We start from the raw sequence: 23,449 nt of genomic DNA, 5'->3' as shown, positions 1-23,449 counted from the left end.
ATTTAATTAATTAGTGGTGGGTGATTAGTGAAATCACCCCCTAAATCGGGCCGAAGCACACTAATAATAAGTAATAACAAGCTCGGAAAGAATTCACTATAGAAAATGATGATGAATGTTTCATCATAAGACAAATTTGGTGATAATAATTGAAGTAGTTTATAAGCTGAGAAATTAATTAACTCTCGATTTTATATTTCAATATGGAATACTCACATATATGGAGTAACATGTAGTCATGTGACATATGTAACCTGAGTTAGAGCCCCTTCGCTCGTTATAACAACTCTTAATTCCACATAGCCTTTTACCTATATAACATCACCACATTTAACCCTAGTGTGTAGTGAGAAATTATTTATTCTTATCATTTCTATTATTTTCTGAGAACTATTTAAATCAAATGATAAAATTAAATGAAACTGAGAAATTACGAGGATAACGATGAGTTAATAAAAAAGAAGTAGCAAAATAAGAGTATAAAAAGTGGAATAGACAAATAACATAGAGTGGGGACTATTGGAAGTATTGTTTTCCTAAAGAACATCCCACCTTGAGAGAGTTAAAGACCATAGTGTGTAGATACAAAAAGAAAACAAGCATAAAAAGAGTAAAAAGTAGAATATAGAAATAAGATAAGGTATGAATCACAACAGGCTTGGTCGGACAAACATGTACTCCCTCCGTCCCGGTCAATTGTTGTCCTTTGGTTTTGGCACAAAGACCAAGGAAAGAGGAAATGGCCAATTACAAAATGACAAGTGGAACAAATTGAGGGTGAATGATCAAATTGCTCATCAAGTTTATTCTTAAAATAGAAAGGACAACAAATGACTGAGACACCCTAATATGGAAAAGGATAACAAATGACCGGGACAGAGGGAGTAAATGTAACACAAAAATAAATAGAGAGAGTAGGCCTTTTTTTTTGGACCGAAAAGATCTAAACCGAATTTAATGAAGTTGAACTGAACCGAATGAATTTGAACTAAAATGCACCTGAACTAAAGTAAAGATTTAATTTTTGAAGAGAAAAGTTGAACTGAATGAAGCTGAACTGAACTAAATGATGCTGAACTGAACTTAACTTAGCTGAAATTAAATCCAAAAGAATAGGGTCTGGTCTTTCTTAAGATGAACATATTTGTTTTAAGATTAAAACGGGTTAAATAATACTTTGGTTATATCGATGAGATAAGCTTTCTGTCTATCTTAATACATTTTAATTTTATCTTATCTATCTTATTTATTAACCTGTTTAAAATTAAAACGGATATATTAATGTTAAACACAGTAAGAGTATTTGTAAAATAAAAATGTGATTGTGATGAACCAATGAAAAGAAGGGATCCCCACGTTAAGGAACTTTAAAGGCCTGAGAAAGGAATGTCTAGAACAAAATAGACAGAAAGAAAGAATATTGAGTACAAGAGTTGACCCAATTTAGCTTACTTTTGGAACAACAATCATTAGGATGATGGCACGCAACATTTCACACATTTCCGCGTTTTTTTTGTTTAATGTTAAGGATGAAAGTGCATTTCTAAGCACGATAAGGTTTTCTACGGTTTTGAGAGACAAAAAGAGCATGGGCTTTTGGTTATTAGAATATAATAACTCTTATTCACGTTAGAGTAAATCTGTTATAAAACGGTGTTACAGTAGGACATTGTAAAATTATCACTGTATAAGTAAACAATTAAACAAAATAAACGCGAAAATGTGTGAAATGTTATCAAATTAGAGCAAATATTGCATAAATAAACAATTTTTTTATGAGAATATAAAGCAAATGTTCTCCTTTGTAATTTGTAGTAACCAAGTTATCTATGGATTTTCTAACGTGAGTTCCAATGATATATGTAAGAATGTTGAGAGATACCCAATGTCTTAGTTAGAACATTTGCCAGTTGACAATCGATAGTGACATGAGACGGTAAAATAAGACCTTCTACTTGGATTGCATTATGTAGAAAATGACAATTAATTTCGTTGTGCTTCGTACGCTCATGTAACATCATGTTTTGAGCAAGGTATATGGTGGATTGACTATCAAAATACAAGGCACGGTCCTGGAATGATCATGGCTGAGGCTTACGAGACCCTTCTATTTAGACCTGTCAAAACATGACCTGACTCGACTCGTTTTTTTTTAGGTTAAGGATCCGTAAATCTTGACCCACAACCCGAAATGACCCGTTATTTTAGGTTAGAAACCCGAACCGATTTATTCAACCCAATGGGTGAAAGAAAGAATATTATTAAAATATTAATATTTTATATTATATTTGAAATAATGAATTTAAAAATAATTGTTTAAATATTTTTAATTAAAAATTGATTTAAAAATCAATTTAAAAATCAATTTTATTTAACTTTTATATCATTGAATAATAAAATAATTTATTCCATCAAACTTTTTTTGACAAGGGCATTCCACCAAATTTAAAAGCAAACAAAAGATGAGTTTTGGGTACAAAATTGTTCAAAATCCAATATACAAAGCAAAGCCCAGACTTTACAAGGGCCTAAAGAATCTGTTTACCTTGCACATTTCACCACAATCATCGCTTTATCATATTACGATAGATACTCCCTTTGTGTCAATCATTTGTTTACCTCTGATCAGACGTAAACTAAGCCCTTTATATGTTAATCAGCTGTTGTTTTGTTGAGTTAATTATGGTCCAGTCTTACAGTAGCCATTGTAGGTAGCTTTGTAGGGAAGATTTGGTCATCTTAATACTTTTGTACAATACTCTGAAAATGGTAGTTGTGTCGCTCCCGTGCTTGCCATCGAGTCTAAATAACATAGCAAACATATTCGGAGTACATAGAACGAAAAGTAGTATCTTCAGACAAAATAAACACGATAAAATTACGCAAAATAAGAGGCGGCTGTTTGCTCCATAAAATATGCTTCTGCTATATTATTCATCGAGATACAGCTCCGTCTTAGAGAGCCTTGGGCTTGGGACAGCCATTGTTGGTTTTGATTTCCTGACAACAAGTCCAAATGTCTCAGACACGTCGAAATCCACATTTCCAGTCGGTAACTTCCACTCAAAACAATGCAACATCGATGACAACACAGAAATTGCCATTTTATCTGCAAGAGACAGACCGGGACACATTCTCCTTCCCGAACCAAATGGAAGGTACTTATGTTGATTTCCAGAAAAGTCAAAATTTTCCGAATTACTTAAGAACCTTTCAGGTTGAAACTCTAGAGGATCTTCCCAAAGTTTAGGGTCCCTATGTATAGCCCACATATTGATGAAGACCATAGAATTTTTGGGTACATTATAACCACCGACAGTAGTAGCTTTGCTTGAACAATGTGGAACAAGGAGAGCAACGGGAGGGTGTAGCCGTAGGGTCTCCTTCAAAACAGCAGTCAAATACTTCAATTTGGGTATATGCACCTCTTCGACTGTATCGGTTAAACCAACCGTTTCAGCCAATTCATCTTGTACAATCTTCATTATCTTGGGATGTTTCAGCAGCTCAGCCATCACCCACTCAGCTGTTGTCGCTGTAGTATCCATTCCCCCAACGATCGCGTCCTACAGCAGAAATTAACATATTACGATACTCAACATACAAGTCTGATTGTGTAATATGAGGAGTTAAGAGTAATATAAATCAGGATGAAAAGATGAAAAGATAGTAAATGGTAAAGAAGAAGACGGAAACAGTTCAGATGATATAACATACCATAAGAATGGCCTTTACTTGAGGCACGCTTAGCGCTTTGGCCGGATCTTTTAGTTTGGTAAGCTCCAACAGATACCCGAGAATATCATTCTGAGTGTTCGTGTTTAAGGCAAAGTGATTATCTATGGCTAAATCAAAAAACATTTCGATTCTGTCAGCAACCGACTTCATTCTCCGTCTTATCCCTTGCAAATCAAGGCAACCAAGAAAAGGAAGAAAGTCTGAAACATTAGATGTTCCTAACAGTCTCATAAAGTCGGCTGTCAGGGATCGAAAATCAGTGTCAAATTTGTGAATATCATCGCCATGTTTGCCTTTCATTGTATCCCCCCATACCATGCTCATAAGGGAGTTGAAGATCGTGAAAAAAATCAAATCTCCGATATCAACTACATCACCAGCCCTTCTATAAGTTTTCGTAATCATCATCTTCAGGTGCTGCTTTCTCAAATTATAGCTAGCGTCAAAGTTAGCACTACTAAACATTTGACTAACAAAAATTTTCTTCAACTTGCGCCATTCAGGGCCGTAGTCATTAAAAGCGATATCTAAAGCCCCAAAGGTGGCAAGCTTACCTGCAACTGTAGGGTTTCGATTGGCAAATATGACATCTTGGTCCTTTAGTATCTCTTTGGCATGAGATGGTGAGGTGACAACAATGCAATCTATAAGTCCAAGTCGGACTTTAAAGATAGGACCATAGATAGTGGCCAAATCTTTAAAGGTCCAGCGAAGATCAGACCCTAAAAAAGGAAGATATCCAACCAAAGGCAAACCACAAGGTCCAGGAAGTGGACGTGATTTTTTCTTGGTTTGCTTTTCACCGAAGAGAATGAAGCAGAAAATAAGCAAAATGGTGAAGGCGATGAGGACAAAGCTCTGACCCTTCACTCCATCCCACAACCATGACCATATATCAGTCAGTTTGCAGAGCAGCATGGTGTTTACTGTTGAGCTACTTAACTAGTTTTTTTTTTTTTTTTTTTTTTTTTTTGGCAGCAGTAAAGAAAGGTATACCTAACTGCTAGTTTGAGTGATGAGTAAATGAGTAAAATGAGAAGGATACAGTAAGGTAGTTAAAAGTTCGGTTTATATATAAGGCGGACGATTTCATGAGGACCATTAAACTTAGAAGAATCAAATGACTTGTACATCAGACAAACAGAGGCACCACACAAAATGAAAGATGAAATTGGGAAGAGTACAGTCTTACACTGCTAAACTAGATGACATAAATGTATCTTTCAGGTAGTTTTACCGACCATTAAATTGGAACTTCATTGACAAAATCCAAGGATGTATGGACCCCAGTAATCAAAAGACGATACAGATGTTTCCACATGGATGTAAATGCCACCACATCTTAGGAATGGACGATAATTTTACACTATATTCATTTACAGTCATCCGAAAGTAGTCTATATCCGAACAACTTACCTCCTTATATACAAGTCTAACGGAGGTATATTAGGATTGTGTCCCTACTGTCTTATATCCAAGCATTTCGTAACACTGCATATAGCGATCCTTCAAAGTAGTGATGGCAAATAGTGATAATGTAAGGGTGGAAATAGGAGGTGATGAGGGAACTTGTGGTCTTTCGTATGAGGTAAATGCATACGGTAGGGGATGATGTATACTATCTAACACCCTCCCTTTCTCATTACCACCTTTCCCCACCAAACATATAGAAGGGGAGAGGGCCAGTGCTGCTTAAAATCCCACTGCCATGAAAGCACATTGGTTAGCTCGTGAAGCATGAATGCATGATCGGTAGCTAGTATAAGTAAATGCGTATAATGAGAATGATCGAGTAATGCCTGCTTCATAAAATATACTACTTCGAAATGGAGAATGTGGCAAGTGTGTACAAAACAAAACTAGATGGCATAGGAAATCCTCCACTATAATCTCAAGGGTCCATCAAAGGATTCTTTTGGCAAAAATCAAATATTTCATGGACCACAGTGACTGGGATAACATAATACCGTTCTCTCAATGCTTCTTCGAAGTAAAAGTAATTGTCATGAGAGTATACGACTCACGAGTAATAGAACTCGCCCTTTTCCATAACCACCATTTTCCTTTATTAACCTAATAGTTCCAGGTAGGACTGCAAACCGGTCCGAACGGACCAGAACCGGTTTGGACCGAAAGTGGAATGGCAGAACGTGATGGACCGGAATCAAAATTTCCGGTCCAAGCCCGGACCGGGCCAGAATGGACTGAAATCCGGAATCCCTAAAAAACTTGGACCGGAGACCGGACCGGAATTTTACGGTTCCATTCCGCTCGATTCCGGTGCCGCCCGGACCGGATAATGCAGACCCTAATTCTAGGACGGTAACGGTGAGGCTTCTTGACACCGCCAGTAGTAGGAGCAGATTTCCTAGCAGCCTTCAATCAAGTGATAAACGAAATCGTCAATTCAAACATCTACTACAATTTCGCGAAAATCACAGACAACTTGAATAACAATATCACCTACGAAATTGATCAAACGGAAACCCTAAAACGCAACGAAATTCAAAATGTACAGAAATTCATAAATCAAAACAAACAGAAACAAAAATAAAAGCCTATAATCGAACAAAATCAAAGTAATGAGTTAAATAGCAAATTTCAATCACAGAAGGAATTAACAGTAGCATCATAGACGATGAAACGGAAACCCTAGAAAGTGAAGATATTCAATTCAAATAAATTCAACAAATTGAAATCAAATTAGGGAAATCAAGAGAAGAGAGAAGAGACCTTAGTTGCGAGTTGTTTGCGAGGAGCTTTACCACCGGTGGATTTGCGAGCAGTTTGCTTAGTACGAGCCATTTCTCACGATTTCAATTACAATTTTACCTGCGAAATTGATTGAATCAATTAATAATTCCTGAATCAGAGAACAAAAAAGTAATTAATTATGTAAAATCACTTTTTGAAAATTACAGTCTTATACATTTTTTTTGTAAATTACTGCCATAATAACAGTAATAATAGCGGATCCAGAAATTCTCGGTATCTCAGGATGCGGGGGCTCGGGTGGCCGCTTACATTTTTACTAGACTTAGCTTTACTGTTGCCAAGGGTGTGGGAGCTCAGATTGTCTCTCGGCTCCCCACCAATTTCATGTAAACTTTTATTTTTCTTTTAATGAAAGTTGCGCGCATCCTTCTCTAAAAAAAAAAAAATTAATAATAATATTAATATTAATAATAACTATAACTATTAAGTTTAAGATGTGAAGAACTGAAATTGGTTGAATTTTGAGTGGAGCTGAGCTGAATAGAACTGGAAATATCAGTAAACCATAGGTTGGCAAGTAGAGCATTACAATTAATTCCATCAAACTTTTTTTTTTGACAAGAGCATTCCACCAAACCTAAAAGCAAACGAAAGATGAGTTTTGGGCACAAATTGTTCAAAATCCAATATACAAAGCAAAGCCCAGGCTTTACAAGGTCCTAAAGAATCTAAAACTGCACTGCTATGGGACTTTAGCAGGACCTTGCCCATTTCAGCACAATCATCGCTTTTATCATATTACGATAGGTACACCCTTTGTGTCAAATCATTTTTTTACCTTTGATCACACGTAAGCTAAACCCTTTATGTTAATCAGCTGTTATTTTGTGGAGTTAATTATGGTCCAGTCTTACAGTAGCCAGTGTAGGCTTGTAGCTTTGCAAGGAAGATTTGGTCATCTTAATACTTGTGTACAATACTCTGAAAATGATAGTTGTGTCGCTCCCGTGCTTGCCCTCGAGTCTAAGTAACATAGAAAACATATTCGGAGTACATAGAACGAAAAGTAGTATCTTCAGACAATATAAACATGATAAAATTACGCAAAATAAGAGGCGGCTGTTTGCTTCATAAATTATGCTTCTGTTACATTATTCATCTAGATACAGCTCCGTCTTAGAGAGCCTTGGGCTTGGGACTGCCATTGTTGGTTTTGATTTCTTGACAACAAATCCAAATGTCTCAGACATGTCGAAATCTACATTTCCAGTCGGTAACTTCCACTCAAAACAATGCAACATCGATGACAACACAGAAATTGCCATTTTATCTGCAAGAGACACACCGGGACACATTCTCCTTCCCGAACCAAATGGAAGGTACTTATGTTGATTTCCGGAAAAGTCAAAATTTTCCGAACTACTTAAGAACCTTTCAGGTCGAAACTCTAGAGGATCTTCCCAAAGTTCAGGGTCCCTATGTATAGCCCACGTATTGATGAAGACCATAGAATCTTTTTGCACACTGTAACCACCGACAGTAGTAGCTTTGCTTGAACGATGTGGAACAAGGAGAGCAACGGGAGGGTGTAGGCGTAGAGTCTCCTTCAAAACAGCAGTCAAATACTTCAATTTCGGTATATGCACCTCTTCAACTGTATCGGTTAAACCAACCGTTTCAGCTAATTCAGCTTGTACAATCTTCATTATCTTGGGATGTCGCAGCAGTTCGGCCATCACCCACTCAGCTGTTGTCGCTGTAGTATCCATTCCCCCAACAATCGCGTCCTACAGCAGAAATTCATATAATATGAAGAGTTAAGAGTAATATAAATCAGGATGAAAAGATAATAAATGGTAAAGAAGAAGACGGAAACAGTTCAGATGATATGACATACCAAAAGAATGGCCTTTACTTGAGGCACGCTTAGTGACTTGGCGGGATCTTTGAGTTTGGTAAGCTCCAACAGATACCCTAAAATGTCTTTCTGAGTGTTCGCGTTTGAGGCAAAGTGATTATCTATGGCTAAATCAAATAACATTTCGATTCTGTCAGCAACAGACTTCATTCTCCGTCTTATCCCTTGCAAATCAAGGCAAGCAAGAAAAGGAAGAAAGTCTGAAACATTAGGTGTTCCCAACAGTAGCATAAAGTCGCCTATCAGGGATCGAAAGTCAGTGGCAAAACTTTGAATATCCTCGCCGTCTTTGCCTTTGATTGTATCCCCCCATACCATGCTCATAACGGAGTTGAAAATCGTGAAAAAGATCAAATCTCCTATATCAACTAGTTCACCAGCTCGTCTATAAGTTTTGGTAATCATCTTCTTCACGTGGCGCTTTCTCAAATTATAGCTAACATCAAAGTTAGCACTACTCAACATTTCACTAACAAAAATTTTCTTCAACTTGCGCCATTCAAGGCCGTAGTCATTAAAAGCGATATCTAATGCCCCAAAGGTGGCAAGTTTACCTGCAACTGTATGGTTTCGGTTGGCAAATATGACATCTTGGTCCTTTAGTATCTCTTTGGCATGAGAAGGTGAGTTGACAACAATGCAATCTATAAGTCCAAGTCGGACCTTAAAGATAGGACCATAGATAGTGGCCAGATCTTTGAAGGTCCAGCGAAGATCGGACCCTAAAAAAGGAAGATATCCAACCAAAGGCAAACCACGAGGTCCAGGAAGTGAACGGGATTTTTTCTTGGTTTGCTTTTCACCGAAGAGAATGAAGCAGAAAATAAGCAGAAAGGTCAAGGCGATGAGGACAAAGCTCTGACCCTTCACTCCATCCCGCAACCATGACCATATATCAGTCAGTTTGCATAGCATGGTGTTTACTGTTTAGCTACTTTGCTAGTTTGAGTGATGAGTAAATGACTAAAATAAGAAGGATACAGTAAGGTAGTTAAAAGTTCGGTTTATATATAAGGCTGGCGATTTCAGGAGGACCATTAAACTCGGGAAAACAGAGGCACCACACAAATTGAAAGTTGAAATTGGGACATATAAGGTAGAGTCTTACACTGCTAAACTAGATGACATAAATGTTTCTTTCAGGTAGTTTCACCGCCCATTAAACTGGAACCTCTTTGACACAATCCAAGGATGTATGGACCACGGTAATCGAAAGACGATACAAGATGCTTCCACATGGATGTAAACGCCACCACATCTTAGGAATGGACGATAATTTAACACGATATTCATTTACAGTCATCTGAAAATAGTCTATATCCGAACTACTTAGCTCCTGATATACAAGTCTTTCTAATGTAATGAGCTAATATCCTTAATCCTGATGTGATTAGTGCTAGCTTAGAAAGAGGGCAAAATATTAACGGAGGTATGTTAGGATTGTGTCCCTACTGTCTTATATCCAATCATTTCGTAACACTGCATATAGCGATCCTTCAAAATAGTGATGGCAAGTAGTGATAATGTAAGGGTGGAAATAGGAGGTGATGAGGGAACTCGTGGTCTTTCGTATGAGGTAAATGCATACGGTGGGGAAGATGTACACTATCTAACACCCTCCCTTTCTCATTTCCACCTTCCCCTACCAACCATATAGAAGGGGAGAGGGGCAGTGCTTCTTACAATCCCACCACCATGAAAACACATTGGTTAGCTTCATAAAATATACTACTTCGAAAGGGAGAATGTGGCAAGTGTGTACAGAGAAAACTAGATGGAATAGGAAATCCTCCAATATAATTTCAAGGGTCCATCAAAGAATTCTTTTGGCAAAAATCCAATATTTCATGGACCACAATGACTGGGATAACATATTACCGTTTTCAATGCTTCTTCGAAGTAAAAGTAATGTCATGAGAGTATACGACTCATGACTAATAGAACTCACCCTTTTCCATAACCACCATTTTCCTTTATTAACCTAATAGTTTCAGTTTATTACTTCACAAGTTCACAGTGATTCTAGTTCCAGGTAGGACTGCACAGCGGTCCGAACGGACCAGAACCGGTTTGGACCGAAAGTGGAATGGCAGAATCAAAAATTCCGGTCCAAGCCCAGACCGGGCCAGAATGGAATGAAATCTCGAAATCCCTAAAAAACATGGACCGGAGACCGGACCGGAATTTTTCCGGTTCCATTCCGCTCGATTCCGGTGTGGTCCGGACCGGACAATGCACACCCTAATTCTAGGCAGAGCTGGCAAAATAAAACTGCACTCAGAAGTGATTATGGGTAAAACTGGCAAAATACAATTGACTCTGAAAAACTAATTGAAAATATCTCTATTGATCATGTCGTGATGACCCAATATCAATCATCAAAATAATGCCCAAAATTCGATTCAATACGAATCGAATTAAAAAAAAAAAAAAAAAAAAAAAAAAAAAAAACATGCTGAGGACTCCAATAAAACATACATAAGCTTAGAAATTATACCAATGATAAACAAGCTAATAGGTTTATATAACACAAGTGGACAAAAACAAACACAAGAACACATGAGCATCGCAATGCAAAGAAACAAAACACGTTCAAAGGTTCTGCCATCTTTTAAACATCAACAAGAAGCACAACAAGTAATCAACTGACCATTATCCAACACCAGAAACAACTAAGTACATTTAACATAAACGATAAGAGTCATTAACTAAACCATACTCATTAGTCTGAGCACCGGTCAGAGTGATCACTAATTAAGCCCTTTCCCCACGAATGCGGCGAGCAAGCTGAATGTCCTTGGGCATGATGGTCACCCTCTTAGCATGAATGGCACACAAGTTGGTATCCTCAAACAGTCCTACCAGGTATGCCTCAGCTGCCTCTTGAAGAGCGAGCACCGCATGGCTCTGGAACCTTAGGTCAGTCTACAAACCACGAGACAACAATTCATTACACCAATAACCAATTAGCATAACTCAGATTTATTGCTGCAGTAATCAAAGAGTAAAATAACACTGTGAAACATAATTGACCTTGAAGTCTTGAGCAATTTCACGAACAAGTCGCTGGAAAGGAAGCTTACGGATCAAAAGTTCCGTACTTTTCTGGTACTTGCGAATTTCACTATTTCAACCAAATAAGAACAATAAGCTTCCCGAATATGAGGAAACAAAGGAATTTGATAGAAACAATGAAAAGAAGAAACTATTAGAAATCCAAGCGCGTTAACAAAGAATATGAACAAGCTCAAGAGATTACCGAAGAGCAACAGTTCCAGGACGGTAACGGTGAGGCTTCTTGACACCGCCAGTAGTAGGAGCAGATTTCCTAGCAGCCTTCAATCAAGTGATAAATGAAATCGTCAATTCAAACATCTACTACAATTTCGCGAAAATCACAGACAACTTGAATAACAGTATCACCTACGAAATAGATCAAACGGAAACCCTAAAACGCAACTAAATTCAAAATGTACAGAAATTCGTAAATCAAAACAAACAGAAACAAAAATAAAAGCCTACTATAATCGAATAAAATCAAAGTAATGAGTTAAATCGCGAATTCAATCACTTAAGAAATTAACAGTAGCATCATAAACGACAAAACGGAAACCCTAGAAAGCGAAGAAATGCGAAAGATTCAACAAATTAAAATCAAAATGAGGAAATCAAGAGAAGAGACCTTAGTTGCGAGTTGTTTGCGAGGAGCTTTACCACCGGTGGATTTGCGAGCAGTTTGCTTAGTACGAGCCATTTCTCAGGATTTCAATTGCAATTTTACCTGCAAAATTGATTGAATCAATTAACAATTCCTGAATTAGAGAGAGAACAAAATGTGATTAATCATGTAAAATTGAGTAAGAAAATGAGAAAAAACGAAGAAATTGGGGGAGAAATTAGGGTTTGGGGAGATTGACCTGGGTTTGCACTTTGCAGTCAAGTTTGGGGGAAATGTAGAGAGAGAAATTTGAAAGTGTACAACTGCGGATAAAGTTTTAGTGCGAGTAAAAAGAGAGTATATAATGCCATGTGCGTGCGAGAGAGAGTAGGAATGGAAATGTTTGACTCGATTTTATTGGTCAAACACACATTTTACAGAGCTTTGGTGTGGTGGTTGCTCACCTCATCCCTTAACCATGAGGTCAGGGATCATGGGAATGGAGCAAACTTTTTGGTCAGCCGTTTACCTCTTCGTGAGAGCACCCGCGGCGAGGGATTATACACTGTTGTCGACGTTAAACACCCCGATTTACACCAAAAAAAAAAAAAAACAGCTTTAGTTTTTTTTTTTTTTTTTTGATTAGGTAAGAAAACTAGTTTGATCAGGGTAGGACCTATTTTACAGGTTTAGTTGATAGTAACACAAGCAATACGCTTTGTAGTGTCTATAAGGTTACAGCTTGTTTGTGTTAAATAAATCCGATAACATTAAAAAACCGTCTTTAAGATTAAAGATAATCTCAAATGAGATTGTGTATAAATATTAGGGAATGCTTAACCTGTGTCCTCAAACTAGAGGTCGATTGTGGTCTACAGGACCCATGCGAGGTTGCGTCATGCTAAGACCACAAAAACAACCCGTTTAATTGTATTGAACCATGTTCAGGTCAGGCTTATTTTAGCTTGGGCCTTTGGTCACCTGTGAACTGTACCTAGATGATTTACCTTCCACAGTTCCACGCATAAACGGACAATTTACCAAAGTAGGTCGATCAGCATACAACCTTAAGACAATCCTGTAATTGGTCCTTTGATTTTCTTGTGTAAAACCTCAGTGCAATGGAGTTATTGGATATATGATGTTGCGGTTGTCGTCTTTAACAAGACTTGGTGGATCCTGCTTACTGGGAAGAGACTTGCTGTTGTATTTAACAAGAATTGGTGGGAATTCGATTCTCAATTTCCAAGTGAGAAACGATAACGGTAGCAAATTGCCGGCGGAATGATAGACCAAAATAACATTACCAATTTACCCGTGCCCAAACCAAACCCAGATTAAACATCCAGAATATTACCTAAACCCTGAATTAACCAGAATCCAATAACTGACACCAATTTCAACAAACAAGATACAAAACCGAACCAAATTGAACCGAGTCAACCCAATAATCCACAAATAACACCGGAAAGGCTGAAAGTGACAAATCGTCAAATCGAATAGGATCTGACGAATAGCACTCCTAATACAAACCCAAAGCAAAGCGAACTAACCCGACCTAAAGCCAATCAATCTAGCCTGAATGCATAATAATATACCAAAAAGATAAGAATCGAGCTGACCTAAACCTGTCCAGACCCAACCAAACTCCAAAATCTATCAGGTCTGCTAAATAGTATCATAACTATATTTTATTACCATAAAAGTGTATTAACACATTTGACACGAGCCAATAATTGGACTTTGTATTGAAGAACTTTTGAACTTACCACAGCTAACAAAATTGCCATTCAGGCATATTACGCATTGGCGGTTTATCATATTCCAAAACTTGGGGTTCCCTTATATGCTACAAACACGGCAAAATTCCCTTATGTTCCAAAATCAACAAAAAGAAACCGACACGTTGGTCACGCCAAACATCTAAAAGCTTCTATCACAGACAGTATAAAAAGCAAAAGGAAAAAATAAAAATATCCAAAAAGGTCTTGAAACGCCTAAATGAACAACCATCATGATATCAAAACTATTACGAAACCTATTTAATCAGACACCTCCAAAAAGCTTTAACCGGAACATAGCCTCAAAACATCTCTAGCCAGTATTACTAGACAAATAAATCTTTTGCACACAAGTACATAACGATGATAACTGTGACTCAAAAGAACCCAAGGACAACCACCTTAGAAATGACAAGTTGAAAACCCTGCCATCTTTCACCTAGGTGGGGGTGGGGGGGGAAAGCAATTCAGCCAACAGACGCAAATCCCCCAACTTCAAATCTTTCGAAAAAAGATAAACCCAAAGAGATATAACTCATATTTATAATCTCTCACCTAAATTTAAGAAGACAGCCTCATATAAATACAAATCCCCGCTGTAAGGGTAATCACCAAAATATTTTCTCGCACATAGCAAACGCTCAACCCAGAGACATACATTTCATGCACTTCAAATGGAATATACATCAACAGCATCCTCAAGAATCCCCTCCCTAAATGCAGTATTCCCAGAAGATGAAAATTCTTGCGGGGATAAAAAAACCAAATTCTTACGAGAATTGGGTGCCCAGAATCTCAGATAAACCAGAAAAAACAGAAACAGCTTCAAGACTAAAAGCTTATATACAATAAAGATTATCCAACAATTGAGACTGGTTTAATTAAATAAAGTAAACATGAGAATCCAAAAACCATAACTCCATAGCACTCAGGCAATATTACACCAATCTCTCTAGCCACATAACGCTTTAAATCCCAATGGCATGTGCAATATGGGGCTTGTCATGTCTTAAAAAAATTAGGATATGCTCAAAGACTCAGTTATGGCCTTTTCAATTGTCAAACCTCAAAGACAGCCAAAAGGAGACTCGCAACTCCAGAAACTAACAACAAGACAACTTCAGAAACACAATTTGAAACCACAAGCTTCTATAATCCTCAAACGGCCACTGCAAGGCTATTATACTAAGTCCTCCATAGACGACAATAAGGTAAAGACCCTACCCTTAATCCATCAAAGACAACAGAAGAAAAAAAAAAAACCTAAGGTCCTAAACTGAATACGGGATAATCCATCTTATCAGTTGGAAAAGAAGCCAATATGTCAAGACCACGATGAGTTGACTGAAGAAAAAGAAAAGATGGGTGAATCGAGAAAATGGCAGTTGAGGAGTCAAAGGAGTGAGATAAAGAAGGGAGTAAAAGAGGGCTCCCCGACTAGGCACCAGCATCTGGTACATTAGTCCATGAAGCAACATACCCCATCATCTACAAACAATGAAACAAAGTTAGAGACAGTTAAATGTAACAACACCAGGTCTGAAGAAATCAAATGGAAATGGAATTTAGTTTTACCTTTATGAACACCTTCAATCTAATAGTAGTAGCCACTACCACCCGCACCGCCACCCCCCCTGCCACGACCATAAGAGCGATCGCGAACATTGAAAGAGGAATGCGGTCGTGCAGCATACTGTAGAAGAAAAAAGAGAACAGGACTTAGGAGCATGGAATGAATTGTTAGTGAGGCAATCTATTTTAAATAAATATGCAGACTCAGGGACTTACATCGTCATAGTAACCACTTGAATACATACTGCTACCAGCAGCGTCAAAAGTACCTACAGAAGAATATCATAGACAAGTCAAAATGAGAATCCAACAGTAAACTCATAACCCAAAGCGGAAAAACATAATGAAAAGAAAAGAGAAGCTGAACAGCGACAAGCCGCCATCCTTACCCCTGACGTGAGAACCACGGCCTAAACCAGTGTAATCAAATCGAGGACGAACTCGACTTGGTTCCATGTAAGCGGGCCCTTGTTCCTACAGATCAGAAGGAAATGATATTAACTCCTATTACAGTAGCTACTTAGATGACCCTACCTTATTAAAGTAGATAATCTACTTACAATCATGTGAAATGGCCGCTTTAGGCCATGGCTATCATCATACATGTAAGGATCGTCATAAGGCCTCCCCATGAAAGGTCTAGAAAAGCCACCATCATCCAGCGGAAATGGCTCTCTGTGTGGAGGAATAGGCCTCACAGGGCCACGTTCAACAAACCCATGCCTAGGCCCACCAAAATTGCCCCTCCCAGGAACACTAGGTCCTGGTGCACTATGGCCCCCTCTATGCGGATGTCTTCGCACTGTTAAGAACATTAATTGAAGTTAATATCAGAAACTAATGACGTGAAATACAGCAACCACAAAACAGCGACGCCCTAGAAAACATGAAGACACAAAAACCAATTAAATGTTAGCATGAGAGAGGTTCAAGTTACCATATGGTCCGAAAGGGTCATTAAATGATCCACGTGACACCCTGCCATACTGAAAGTTTGGTCGATTAATTAGGGGCGCTGAACGCCCTAAACTACGCCCTGTTAACCAAGATGCATAAGATTAGAGGAGAACTAAGAAAAAGATAGAAATTAGAATCACAGCAAATTAAGAAGCCTAGTCTGCTCATTCATACCACTAGGGCGGCCAATTCGGAATCCACCACGCATTCCACCCTTCACAGCTTGCATTTTTGGCAACGGATTGGAGAGTCTTGCTCTTACTTTAATCTACTTGCACAAGCAAAAATAAGTTAAAATTCAACAAAACAGCATCTTTAATTTGTTTTAGTTCATCAACAGTAAGTCGGTAAGTATCAAATTATTGATAAAAGCCAAAAAAAAAATGAAAATCAAATGCAGACATATTTTCATCATGTTATCACCAGTATGCAAAAAGTAATTAGCAAGCTACACTAAGATTTATATAACTAAGTTTATACAAGGAAAAAAACAAGCTGAGCAGAAATGTATTAAACAGCGGAGAGCAAAGGGTACATAAAAATAAGATACATCTTCCATATCATTCTAAAAAACAAGAACATAAGACTGAAGAAAATAATGGTCCCCTTGGTATCCGTCAACTGTTTATATTTGGTTATTGAGGGAAAAAAATATAGGTGAGTACGTCTGCACATGTAAGTGGGAAAAGACAAGGATATTAATTTTCAACAGTATCCATACCACTACACCGCTCCCCCAAGCCTTCCCCCCACAGGTTCCTCTCCTCGTACCAACGTTATCATCTGAGCACCCTCACCCACAAATAACCATCGCCGCACCATCCTACTGAAAAACTCAAAAGATCTACATTTAGGATCTTCTCGATTTGCTCAAAAGGCATGGAAGTCCACTTCTCATCTAAAGGTCCTTGTAGAATGATGGGTGTGTTCTAATGGCATTAAAATTTCCTGCAGAAGTTACTAAAAAGAAGGAAAATGAGACGAAAATTGTATTATACCTTTCATTCCATATTGACCCTCAGATGGGAAATGGATATCCATTTCTTAAATGGAGAGGAGGAAATGGAGGAAATCCATACTAACCTACATAACATATGCCGCCGTCTCTCTCCCCCCACTCACAATGCCCAAGAATACTACGGGCGCAAGGCGCAGAGGATGCAAGATGCAAATTTGGATTGGCAATCGCAGAGGGATGAGAAGCGGGGAAAGTAGGGGAAGTTAGGATGGCGGATGTTGGTGGGATTTAGAGTGTCTGGTACCATGATGTCTAGGCCACGGAATGCATGACAACCGATTTGTAAGGTTCAGAAGGTTAAGGAGCTACTCCCTCTAGCTCTTTGGAATTGCCCCATTTGTTGAATATATGTGAGGTCTAGTTTAATAAATGGGGCAATTCAGAAGGGTTAAGAGGGAGTATCATTTTGGGATCTGCAATTATGGCAACATCTGACCTTGGGATGAAGTCAAAAAATGAGCTTTAATAAATAATACAACAGCCAGTGGTAGGGTTAGAGGTAGAGGAGAGAGTAGATAATGTGTTTAAATGTTACGACACAAGGGTACAAATTAGTCATCCAAAAATAGTTGATCATAAATGAAATTGGTCAATCAGAAACTATTGAACAATTAAACAACTGTTTCCTCACAAGTCGCAAATCTATCATGTATTGTACGCAGCTCTGGTTATGTGAAGACTAGCTTACTAACAAGAAAGATTGGCATAGGAAAGAAGCAGCAACAACAAATATAACAGTAAACATGTGTTTACAAAATATTAAGCCAACTAACATGAAATGGAAGAATGGAACCATCAATGTAACGTCATAACACAGTAACGGAAGAAAGGAGAAAGGATAGCAAAAGAGATGGAAGCAAGAACAAGGAAAACCTGGGGGGTGGGGTGGGGGATAAGCGCATAATATAAAAAGGTTAAGAAAACCTGTGAAACAAACAAACTTTAGATCCAAGGGATAAGAGGCAAAGTACAAAAACATACCTTTGAATTCCCATCGACCAAATCTTTCTTGTTTATGTCTTCAATGCAAGCAATTGCAGCCTCATGTGTCAGGAAATCAACAAACCCAAAATCTTTCCGCTTGGCTGCTGGCATATTCCGGGCGAGAGTGACACGTTCAATTTCTCCATAACCTTGGAAATGTTTCCTAACACGATCCTCATCCCAGTAAGGAGGAAGTCCATCTATAAAAACGGATTTAACCTTGGCCATAATCTCAGGATCGGGCTCTTGTAGGGGCTCAGAAAAGGCAACTTTAACAGTCCTTTCAGCATGGCCAAAGATCACATCTGGCTTCTGAAGCCTCTTGAAGGCAAACATTGCATCATCATGGCAAGCAAACTGAATGAAACAGAATCCACGGCTCAAACCCTCGTGACGAGGGTCTTGGACAAGGGTAATGTTCTCAACACCTTCTAGATTATATTCTTTGAGTTTTTTAGTTATCTGTCAAATAATTGAGCACAATAAAAACAAAAATTAATGGAATCTAACACCAAGAAAATGGCAGCAATAGTGCAACAAGTCTTACGGCTTCCTTCGTCCACGTATTACAAATATTGCCAATGAAAAGAGTGTCATTGTCCTCACTTGCTGCAGTTCCACATCGTTTCCCAGAAATCTGTTCAAAAAAGGTATATAAATATCAGTGACCTAACTATAAAAGAATTTCAGAACCATCAAGCAGAGAGAGTGCACATACGACAGGGTTCTTCATTTCGGACAACGCTTTCTTTGCCTGGTCTTTGGTAGCAAATCTCACAAACCCACAGCCCCTGTTCTTGTTTGTGCAAGAATCCTTTAATAACCTGACTTCAACAACCTCCCCAACCTTTTCAAACGCCATTTTCAAATCCTCTTCAACAACTTCACAATCTAGCCCGCCAATAAAAATCTCATGCTCTTTCTTTATCTTCCGCTCCTTGGCAGCAGCAGCAAGGTCGTTGTTTTCCTCATTTAACACCTTCATGTCATCGGTTGTCTCAGGATCATCATCATCCCGGAGGTCCTCCTCCCCAGGTTCTACAAAACCCTCTTCATCACCATAGTCGTCCATTCCCTCGGACATAGGAGCATCATTTTCATTCAACTGAGCAGCTTCATCAGCTTTCTCTATCTCCCCACCATCAATGTTTTCTGGCTTTTTATCATTTGTATTCTCCAGCTTCTGGACACCATCCATATTTTCTGCCTGATTTTCTGACTCCTTTTCAGATTCCAACACTTCAGCATCAGCATTAACTTCTTCGATTTGTTCATCACAATTTACTTTCTCTTTCCCTTTAATAGATTCACTCAGCTCCTCAGCCGATTTTGTTAAGACTTCAGAAACAGTTGATTCTGTCTTCGTAATAATCCTACCATCAGTAGTAGGTAAATCATCAACATCCGTTTTACTTTCACCTTTCTCCTGGGCATCTCCTATATCGTCAGCCCTTTGAGGTACAAGTTCCTCTTGCTCTTCAGATTCTGTAGCCTTCTTAACCACTTCTTCAACTTTTGGATGCTGTTCATCCTTTAAATCGGTCATATTATCGTCCTTCTTACCTTGTTCCTCTTCCACATCCTCAGCCTCCTCCACTTTCGCTGCAGCAGCAGATGCAGCCTTGGCTGAAGCAGGAGTTTTGGGCCGTAGTACTTTCTTTATTACCTTTTTTGTCCTTGTCACCTTCTTTTTAGTGCCGGCAACCACTTTTGTTGGCAGAGCTGCGGCAGCATCTTCGGTAGGTGCATTTTGCTGCTCAACTGACACCAAATGCAACACATTCCATCAGATAAAATGGTTCGGCCACATTCCAATATAATCCTATTTAATCCTTACACATAAGTGCATAACTGACAATTTATGTTAAATCCACTAATCAACGTGGTAAAGGATATAACAGCACCACAACTTATTATTTAAAATAAATTCCACATGCATGAAGAGACATTAGGAATTATTTTATCACACACATAGCGACATAGAACAGTGAATCAGTAAAGACGAAAGGAAAAAAATTGGCGCTCCCCAACTTCAAACCATGACTCAAATTATTTATCAGTTTTCACATTCCATGTTACATAATTAACACTTTCAGTTACAACTAGACACTCGGTTCGTACTTGCCTGGGAATTAAAAAACGATAACACGTGGGGAAAAAATATAACCGAAGAAAATATGCGGGATCAAAAATCATGGCCACAAATTAACAGACAAAAACGGAAAATGTTACCAAAAGAAACATTATACTAAGTCAACCAAATGAGAGCAAACTAGGTATAAATTTCCATCTAACTACACATCCATCTTCACTGATTGTCATTTACTTTCACAAGAATACTCCCTATATCCCGAAATAATCTATAGCACTACGAAAAATACTCCCTCTATCCTGAAATAATCTTCTTATTAAGTCGTCCAAAAATAATTTTCCTTTTCCTTTTTCACTACTGAAAACTATGGACTACGTAGAATTTATTTCCGTCTAAATATTGATCAAGTTCTCTCTACTTTTCATTACTCAATTATACGGAAATATATTATTTTGGAATGGATGATTTTGGAATGAAGGGAATACACGGCTTTAACAAGTTATCAGCGTGCGTAAAGTACAAGTGTACAACCAAAGCCCTTATGATGTCTCAACCTATAGACTTACTTGTTCAACATAACAATATACTACTAATCAGTTAATCAATTAGCCATCTGGAAGGCTGTAAAATACTCATACTAGCTCATGCAACTCAAGTAATTACCGCAATAAATACAAACTTACGGTCTTATGTAAAACAAACCATTAAAAAGCATAGTAAACTGTAAAAGTGTAATCCTTCCGTCCTACCAATTGTTAACCTTTCTAAAAAGGGGGAAACACCAGGAGATTGGGACATAGATACGGTAATACGAACTTTCGTTGATTGTTAACCTTCTTAATTCTTAGCCAGCGATGCGATATTTTAATCAAAGAAAAACAAACGATTGATACGGGTGAATAGAACACCAGGAGATTGGGACTTAGCTTCGCTAACAGAAGTGTACTACTTCCGTCCCGGTTAATAGTTAACCCTAAGTCCCAAACTCCCAATCATTTGTTTACCTTTAATTAAAATACCGCTCACAGAGAATAAATAAGTGAGAATGAGGGAGTAAAAGGTAAACAATTGACCGACACGGAGCGAGTATATATAATAGACGGTACGGAGTAAGAATTAAAGAAAAGAACAGAGATAAAGGCGAAGTACCAGGAGATTGGGACATAGGTTCGACAACTGGAGTAGTCTCAGCTTCGATAACAGGAGTAACAACTGACGTAGGCGTGACGAGCTCCGGCGTTTTCTCAACCACCGTAGACGGCGGAGTTGCGGCGGAGGTAGAAGTTTTAGCGGATGAAGGAGGAGTTTTAGCGGCTGCGGATTTCTTCGTCGCCGGCGTCTTCTTTTGAGATGCCGGAGTTTTTGGGGTAGCCGGAGTTTTTGGCATACCTGCGTTACGAGTCCTCATGTTTTGAGTAATTGGAAACCCTAGAATTGTCGGGCAATTTTTATGGGAGAATTGGGGATAAGAATTAACAAGGCTGCTAAATCTTTTTCTTTTATCTTTTCTTTTTTAGGGGGTAGAGGAGAATTTATATCACAAAATCTCATTGAAGACGGCACGTATCCGTCACTTTAGAGGAGAGATGGAAGCACATGGGGTGCCCCCACCTTGTCCTTCCTATCCGTTTTGTGAGTGGCATTACCCGTCACTTGCTCCGACCCGTCTTCAGCAAGACTAACACAATTTATATACAATACGTAATTTTGCTTGTTTATATAAGTACGTCTTTTAATTTACTTTTTTCCACTTTCCTACAATATATACGTTTTTTTCCAAAATTTATTAAAAAATATTCCTATTTTTCTCTTCCTCTTACAAATTAATTAAAATTTCAACAAAATTTATAAGGGGTTTTTTACATGGTAGATTGGTATCGTCGTGTTTTTCGATTTCTATGTATTATCTCTCGTTTTTTAAAAACATCAATAGTAGTGATAGCTCCCTTAACTTCATAAATTGTTTATAAAATACCCAAATAATAAAATTCGAGTTTTTTAACATTTGAATTTAATAAATAAAATAAATTTAAGAATGAATAATCGAAATTTGCGATAATAGTTTGGCAGAGTATCGCCAAAAAATCAATAGAAATTAGAAAGTGCATAAATTAAGAATAAAAACGGCGGGATACAACATTTTTGGGTATTTTAAGAAGTTTTCATTACGTTTAGAGGTATCAGTGATCTTTTCAAAAGATGAGGGCTGACGCGTATAATTCTTAAAAACATAGAGATACCACGTAGAAAAAGGTTTTCATAAGTCATGCATCATTTTTTTTATATTAAATTAATTAGATACAAATTCAATTAGATCTAAGTTACACAATTAAGATATTATGTATAAGGGACGGTGGCAAAGGTTGCAAGGGTGGAGTCAGATGGTCGAGGGAGGTAGGGTGGCGAGATGGAGGGTGGGTGTGGCGTGTGTGGTGGGTGACGTGTGTGGTGGGCGGCGTGCGTGGCAAGATGGGGGGCATGTGGGAGCGATGGGGGAGGGGTGCACTGGAGGAGGTGGCAAGGGTGGGGTGAGAAGTGGTGGAAGTGAATTGAAATGGAGTATAATTAAATGGTGAGAATTGAAATGTGTAGGATGTTGAAAGAGTAATTAGGATCCTCTTTATTTCCTAAAAGAAATGGAGGGTACATTTCCTCTAAGCGGTGTAGATTCTATTTCGCCGCGATCCAGCGGTTTATCTTTTAGCACGAAAAATAAAGGAAAAGGCACATAAAACGAGAAAACAGTATAAAATGGCTTTGTGAGAGAGAAATGGACCTTCCATTTCTTTTATGAAATGGAGAGGATTCCAACTCTTGAAAGAGTGGGGAGTTGAAATGCAAATGATAAAATGGGTTATTATGTACACTAGTATGGATCCCGCGCATATATGCGCGGTATTCATAGATATTTTATTTACTTTATAATGTATTATTTAAGATTTAAAATTGACGCATTATCAATTTTTCATATTTTAATATGATTATAAAAAATTGAAATGGAAAATTAATTAAGAGA

General features: G+C 38.1%; 4 protein-coding genes across 5 annotated transcripts; all 4 read right to left on the bottom strand.

The window, feature by feature from the left end:
• Nucleotides 1-2,735: 2,735 nt before the first annotated feature.
• LOC141622423 (cytochrome P450 71AU50-like) lies at nucleotides 2,736-6,614 on the bottom strand. The gene is made up of 3 exons (XM_074438456.1): nucleotides 6,472-6,614; nucleotides 3,718-6,114; nucleotides 2,736-3,566 (listed from the first exon to the last, which is right to left on the bottom strand). Exons 2-3 carry the CDS (start codon nucleotides 4,654-4,656, stop codon nucleotides 2,931-2,933), a joined length of 1,575 nt encoding a protein of 524 aa, XP_074294557.1. The 5' UTR covers nucleotides 4,657-6,114; nucleotides 6,472-6,614; the 3' UTR covers nucleotides 2,736-2,930.
• Nucleotides 6,615-7,437: 823 nt separating this feature from the next.
• LOC141622421 (cytochrome P450 71AU50-like) lies at nucleotides 7,438-10,822 on the bottom strand. Its single transcript, XM_074438454.1, has 2 exons — nucleotides 8,351-10,822; nucleotides 7,438-8,240 (listed from the first exon to the last, which is right to left on the bottom strand). Exons 1-2 carry the CDS (start codon nucleotides 9,284-9,286, stop codon nucleotides 7,605-7,607), a joined length of 1,572 nt encoding a protein of 523 aa, XP_074294555.1. The 5' UTR covers nucleotides 9,287-10,822; the 3' UTR covers nucleotides 7,438-7,604.
• A 52-nt stretch (nucleotides 10,823-10,874) lies between these two features.
• On the bottom strand, nucleotides 10,875-12,396 carry LOC141622422 (histone H3.3). Its single transcript, XM_074438455.1, has 5 exons — nucleotides 12,289-12,396; nucleotides 12,054-12,152; nucleotides 11,631-11,707; nucleotides 11,405-11,495; nucleotides 10,875-11,296 (listed from the first exon to the last, which is right to left on the bottom strand). Exons 2-5 carry the CDS (start codon nucleotides 12,123-12,125, stop codon nucleotides 11,126-11,128), a joined length of 411 nt encoding a protein of 136 aa, XP_074294556.1. The 5' UTR covers nucleotides 12,126-12,152; nucleotides 12,289-12,396; the 3' UTR covers nucleotides 10,875-11,125.
• Nucleotides 12,397-14,665: 2,269 nt separating this feature from the next.
• LOC141622420 (uncharacterized) lies at nucleotides 14,666-21,930 on the bottom strand. 2 transcript variants are annotated; one of them, XM_074438453.1, is made up of 11 exons: nucleotides 21,583-21,930; nucleotides 19,060-20,102; nucleotides 18,889-18,978; nucleotides 18,339-18,803; nucleotides 16,514-16,607; nucleotides 16,320-16,418; nucleotides 15,943-16,184; nucleotides 15,772-15,856; nucleotides 15,599-15,651; nucleotides 15,386-15,503; nucleotides 14,666-15,298 (listed from the first exon to the last, which is right to left on the bottom strand). In XM_074438453.1, exons 1-10 carry the CDS (start codon nucleotides 21,839-21,841, stop codon nucleotides 15,405-15,407), a joined length of 2,529 nt encoding a protein of 842 aa, XP_074294554.1. In that variant the 5' UTR covers nucleotides 21,842-21,930; the 3' UTR covers nucleotides 14,666-15,298; nucleotides 15,386-15,404. The 2 variants fall into 2 exon arrangements, with proteins under 2 accessions (XP_074294554.1, XP_074294553.1); XM_074438452.1 differs by lacking the exon at nucleotides 21,583-21,930 and adding an exon at nucleotides 21,216-21,232.
• Nucleotides 21,931-23,449: the final 1,519 nt, after the last annotated feature.

Source organism: Silene latifolia, chromosome X (assembly GCF_048544455.1).
Source record: "Silene latifolia isolate original U9 population chromosome X, ASM4854445v1, whole genome shotgun sequence".
Classification (NCBI taxonomy): domain Eukaryota; kingdom Viridiplantae; phylum Streptophyta; class Magnoliopsida; order Caryophyllales; family Caryophyllaceae; genus Silene; species Silene latifolia.
This window is presented reverse-complemented; position numbering and strand designations above follow the sequence as displayed.